The sequence below is a fragment of the Merops nubicus genome, unplaced genomic scaffold, assembly GCF_000691845.1.
Source record: "Merops nubicus isolate BGI_N331 unplaced genomic scaffold, ASM69184v1 scaffold24456, whole genome shotgun sequence".
Taxonomy (NCBI): Eukaryota; Metazoa; Chordata; class Aves; order Coraciiformes; family Meropidae; genus Merops; species Merops nubicus.
This window is the reverse complement of record NW_008617322.1, coordinates 31,134-36,031: the sequence shown is the minus strand read 5'-3', so window position 1 is coordinate 36,031 and position 4,898 is coordinate 31,134. Positions and strand designations below refer to the sequence as shown.

At 45.0% G+C, this 4,898-nt stretch overlaps 1 protein-coding gene across 1 annotated transcript in view; it reads right to left on the bottom strand.

Annotated features, from left to right (window-relative positions):
- LOC103775643 (creatine kinase S-type, mitochondrial) overlaps positions 1 to 4,891 on the bottom strand; it is a gene marked incomplete at its 5' end in the record, with an annotated part of 13,646 nt that extends 8,755 nt beyond the window's left edge. Inside the window, 4 exons of the mRNA XM_008943112.1 lie at positions 913 to 1,134; positions 1,849 to 1,944; positions 3,266 to 3,464; positions 4,776 to 4,891. Coding sequence (XP_008941360.1) covers positions 913 to 1,134; positions 1,849 to 1,944; positions 3,266 to 3,464; positions 4,776 to 4,891 — 633 coding nt within the window. The remainder of the gene's footprint in view (positions 1 to 912; positions 1,135 to 1,848; positions 1,945 to 3,265; positions 3,465 to 4,775) is intronic.
- Positions 4,892 to 4,898: the final 7 nt, after the last annotated feature.

The following is a 4,898-nucleotide window of genomic DNA, read 5'->3' as shown; positions in this document are numbered from 1 at the left end:
CCTGCTGAAAGAGGCAATGAAATAAAACCTGCAATAGGTCATTGACATTTTGTCAATAACATATTACCAGTGACATTCAATTAAAAAAGTTACTGACCTTACATAAATTCTTAACTCCCGGTTAATCCAGACTGTGTGACACCTAGTTCCGGGGTTATAAATAGTTATATTACTTCATCACCTCCCTTTTGGCTGGTGTCACAGACATCATGAATATAGCTAACAGGGTACAGTCATTCCTTTGGATATTTAAAATGCACATTCAAGGTTTGGTTGACATGTCACATGCTGTGACAAAATCCAAAATGGAAATCCTTGTGTTTCCGTCTGTGTGGCAATGAAAACTCTTGCTATGGGCCTGATCCTTCAAGTCCTTCAAAAAAGTTACAGGACTGTGAATAGGACACCCGGGTGCAGTTGGCAACAGCTGTTTTGGGGAAATTAGAATTAGTGTAGTTTTGACATAAAGAAGTCACAGCCAAAGCCCCGCACCGTGACAGTCTCTACAGGTAGCACGTAATGCTTATCTCAGTGTACTATTTGTAGCTAGAATCATTATTAATACAGAAAATCACAGTCTTCATTCAAGGAAATGAGCAAGAAAATGTCAATGAGTCTACTTCATCATTTGGCTGAAGATGTGGCAGCAGCCATGTGTATTGGATCTGACACAGATCGTGCTATCTGGAATGTAACTCCACGTTCTGGACCTGCACAGTTCTGTACTTAGCCAAAATACAGGCACAGGATGATTCATCATTACAGTAAAGGTATTGACAGGCCATTAACTACTGGGTCAGTGCTGTCATCATCCTCCTTAGCTACACAGGAAAGCATGTACCTCGAAGAAAGATGAAGATTAAGATAAATGAGAGTAAATAAAGGTGGTGTTGGCACTGGAGCTACACTTACATCAATCAGCTGCTGCTGCTCCCTCTCGGTCATGCTGGTCAAGCTGTAGTACTTTCCAGAGAGGTCTCCTTTCAGCCCAGCGAGCGCAGTGACCACCACGTTCTCCACCTCCCTGCGCTCTGCCCTGGAGCAAGCCGGGGGCAGGCTGAGGCCACGGATGCTGCGCCCGGTGCGCACCCGCGATGAGAGGACGTAGCGCTCGTCAAACTGGCCGTGGCTGATCTGAAGGAAGAGTGATTCATTGGCTCACGTTCATCCCCCCACCTTGTCGTCCACCATTAAAAAAAATACAAATCCCATTGTACAAAAGGAGGAGCATCTTTCTGCCTAGGCATGATGACATCTCATGAGATCAGGACTAGTCACGATACTAGAAGCCCCTCAGAGTTTCAGACACAAGGAGGGTTTTTTAGCAATAAGGTGTTTCTTTGGTTGAAAGTGACAGAGTAACCACCTAGTTCTTCAGTGTCCCAAGATACCAAAAAATCTACATGGCTTTTGGAAACAGAGATGTGGACAGAGGGAGGGGTCTGGGTAAGGAAGATCCTTGAAATGGGAAAGCCCCCAAAGATGCTAAACTACAGTGTAGTTGAAGTATGGAGGAAAGCAGGTAAGGTTTGATTTTGTGTATTTGGACATATTGGAGTTAACTCCTGCTTTTTCCAGCCCTTAGATACATGATCACCTGTAAGCTCTTGCACTGACCCACAGTACTGTGTGGGACTGTCACCCAAATGCTTAGGACAGGTGGGATTGATCCCCCTGGTAGGAACAAGGCAGAGATACACCTGTCTTGCTGATAGGGACAGGAGTGTCCCTAAAATTAGTGCCTCTGGAGTTAGACCAAGAAAAACAAAAGTACTACTGCATACAATATTGTCACTGTAAGAAGCAGCTCTGAGCCCTTATTGTCTCATTGCTTTATTTCTGTCCTACCTTGGATGCATCCAGGTCTGTGTGATGCTTCATTGTCCGTGGATCATAGCCATTATGTCTCGATTTAATGACAGGGTCAAAAATTTCAGCAAACACCTGTGAAGTTATAAGAATATAGAAAGAACCTGCAGCATCGTAGAAATTGTTCAATGCACCGAGTTCAGCTACAGGAGAAGTCCCCTGGCACAAGCTCCTGGGTGACAGACAGGGTTAAATATGAGAGGAGGGGGTACTTCTGACCTAGGCAGCGCTCCACAGCAGGTGCTTGTCTTCACAAGAGAACAAAGGTGCAGTTGCACCTTAGCTGAGTTACATACTCGTTCTAGTTATCACAGGCCTGTGGTTGTGGTGACAACAGATCAGGTTTTAGGATGTATTACCAACCCAAACACACTCTCAGAGTCCTCCGTCAGCTTGCCTCTTGGTTTTAGGTCATGCAGGAATACCCTGTGTCTTCACTGCCAAGAGATACTAGTCCTTGTTAGAGCCACAGGGCTGAGGTGTGTCAACACCAGTCACAACTACACCTTCAAGCAGATGAGGAGCAGTGGCAGTGGTACAGCTAAATGAGTAAAGCAAACACAGGAGTTGAAAGTCCAGAATGGCAGATGTCCCAGCCCGTCTTCAGCAGCCCAGTGTTTGGGATACTGTTAGAGAACTGTATAGTAATAGGTACCATTGTAGGTAGACTAAAGGAAGCAGAACACAAGAGGTCAATAGAAATAAGCATTTTCCTCTTCTTATTCCAGAGTTAAATAAACCTCTCCACCCTAATGCTGTCTGTCCATTTTTCAACATGATCCAAAAGCTGTGGCTTAATGATGTCTGTCACTTCCCAGGAGGTATTTTCATTTCATTTTTGCATCTGATGTCCCACAATGTAATTACACATCACTGTTGTTTTGTGTGTGTTGGGGTTGCATAGTTTTGCTATAACCTAAGTTTAGTAGTTGGAAGGAGAGCAGCTGCTGGAGGCAGGTAGCAGCTGTTCCCAAGCAGGCACATTTTATTAACTTGAATTGCAGCAGAGAGAGCACCTGTAGAATGTCCATGCATTTCCTAATGTGGAAGAGTAGGAAAAACACCATCTTGTGAGGTATTGGAACAGGCTGCCCAGGAAGGTGATGGTGTCACCACCCCGGGAGCCGTTCAAAAAATGTGTAGACGTGGTACTTCAGGACCTGGCTAAGTGGTCATGGTAGTGTTGGGGTAATGGTTGGATCTGATGATCTTAAAGGTCTTTTCCAACCTTAATGATTCTAGTATTCCATGATCTTTATGCATGTGGCCTGCCCCTTATGTACTCTCCGGGATAGAGTTCATGTTAAGAGCATGTACCCTCCTGACAATCTCCATCTAACAAGCTCTGGTGAACAAAAACTGAACCACATACGACAGTATTGTGGAAAGGTCTTACCTCATAGGATTCTTCATCACCTGCCACCATGCCCACCGTTTTAATGAAAGGGTGGCCAGGATTGTCAACGCCAGTTTGGATGCACTGGTCCAGAGTGTAGCCGTTGGGGGTTGCCTTGTCCCTCAGCCGAGCGTAGATGCCTGGCGTGAGGCACTCAGCCATGCAGTTGTTGTGCTTGCGGAGGTCAGGGTAGTCTGCGCTGGGGGGAACAACAATCCCAAGCAATTAGCATGCCACCTTTGCAGAGCAATCCATAACTGGTTTGTGAAGCTGTTAAAGAGATCATGAGATGCAGAGCACACAGCATGCTTTAAAAGTACCGTTAGTTCATGTTTTATACGTTTCATTAAATTTTAGGAAGGGAGGAAGACTCAGGTCACTGAAAGTACCCTACATTGCACTCCAGTGGGCCACCACACGGACAGGTAGTTGCAGCTTTCTGCTACTTGGGGCCAATCAGGTCTGAAAGTATATTAAGCCCCATTAATTATCTTCGGAGACACTCTTATTCAGCTCTAACGTCGTTTTGTTAAAGTAGGAAGGGAATTAAGTTTAAATGAAGAAGCTTTCTGTAATTCGGAGCCCAGGTGCTCTCATGGCTTCGTGGACATCAGTGGGACTGTCTGATCTACATCAGCTGGGAAGCTCATTCCTCTGCAATGTCTGGGCTTGCCTTAATGGCATTAATTGTTTACAGAAAGCTGTGTTAGGTACTAAGCCAGAGAAAATAAACACGTAATGCTTTAGCAAGACACTTTTGCAAATGAGTCAGACCACATCTACCTTGTACTGGTAATGATTTGCTTTATGCAAAACTCTGTTATTTCTATAAGAACGTATTGTAGCTAGGATAGTATTCACTACTTATTAAAAAAACCAATAAAATCTGTCAGAGCATGATCCGTACGGATTTTCCACAAGTATGGCCAGCAAACTCAACCTACAGAGGAGGTCTGTAGTTAGTTTCTAATCATCAGCCAGCCAGTTTGCAAGAGAATTAGGAGTATTTTAGGAACAACATTTATATATAGGAGGTTTCTTTATTCCTTGCATATGGAAAATATTTTTGTATTTCTTAATGGTAGAGTGTGTACAATCAGCCAGTCCAATAGGCTGAGCTGCAAAGTGTTTGATAGCTGATGAGATAGAATAAGGACTAATATGGTGGTCTGCCTAAAGTTGGAAACATTTCTTAGGCTTGTCACTGTCTGGCAATATTTTTTTTGAGTGTTGACAGTATCTCACATCCCTGCTTTTTGGTCTTGAAGGCCGTTGTTGGTGCTACTTAAAACGGGGTTACCGGTAACAACCTGGTGAAACTGGTTGGTGGTACCTAAACCAGAGTGCAGCTTTCAGGCCATGCAGCCCATGGACAGACACACAGGTGGCATGGCCCTGTGAGGGCTCCACAGCTTTGACAGGGATCCTCTTGATCAGAGAGCTAAATGTTGCTCCAAGCCCAGTTAACAGGGCACGGTGCTCTGCTGGCTGCCTAACCCCAAGTCCTTACCTCGGAGGGAAGAGTTTCCTCTTCTCGTGGACAGCAGCGTTCACATTTTGCTGGCTGAGGAGGTAGCCAGAGGCTAGCACCCCTGTGCCCGTGGCTGCAAAGAGTGCAGTGGCTGCACGTCCA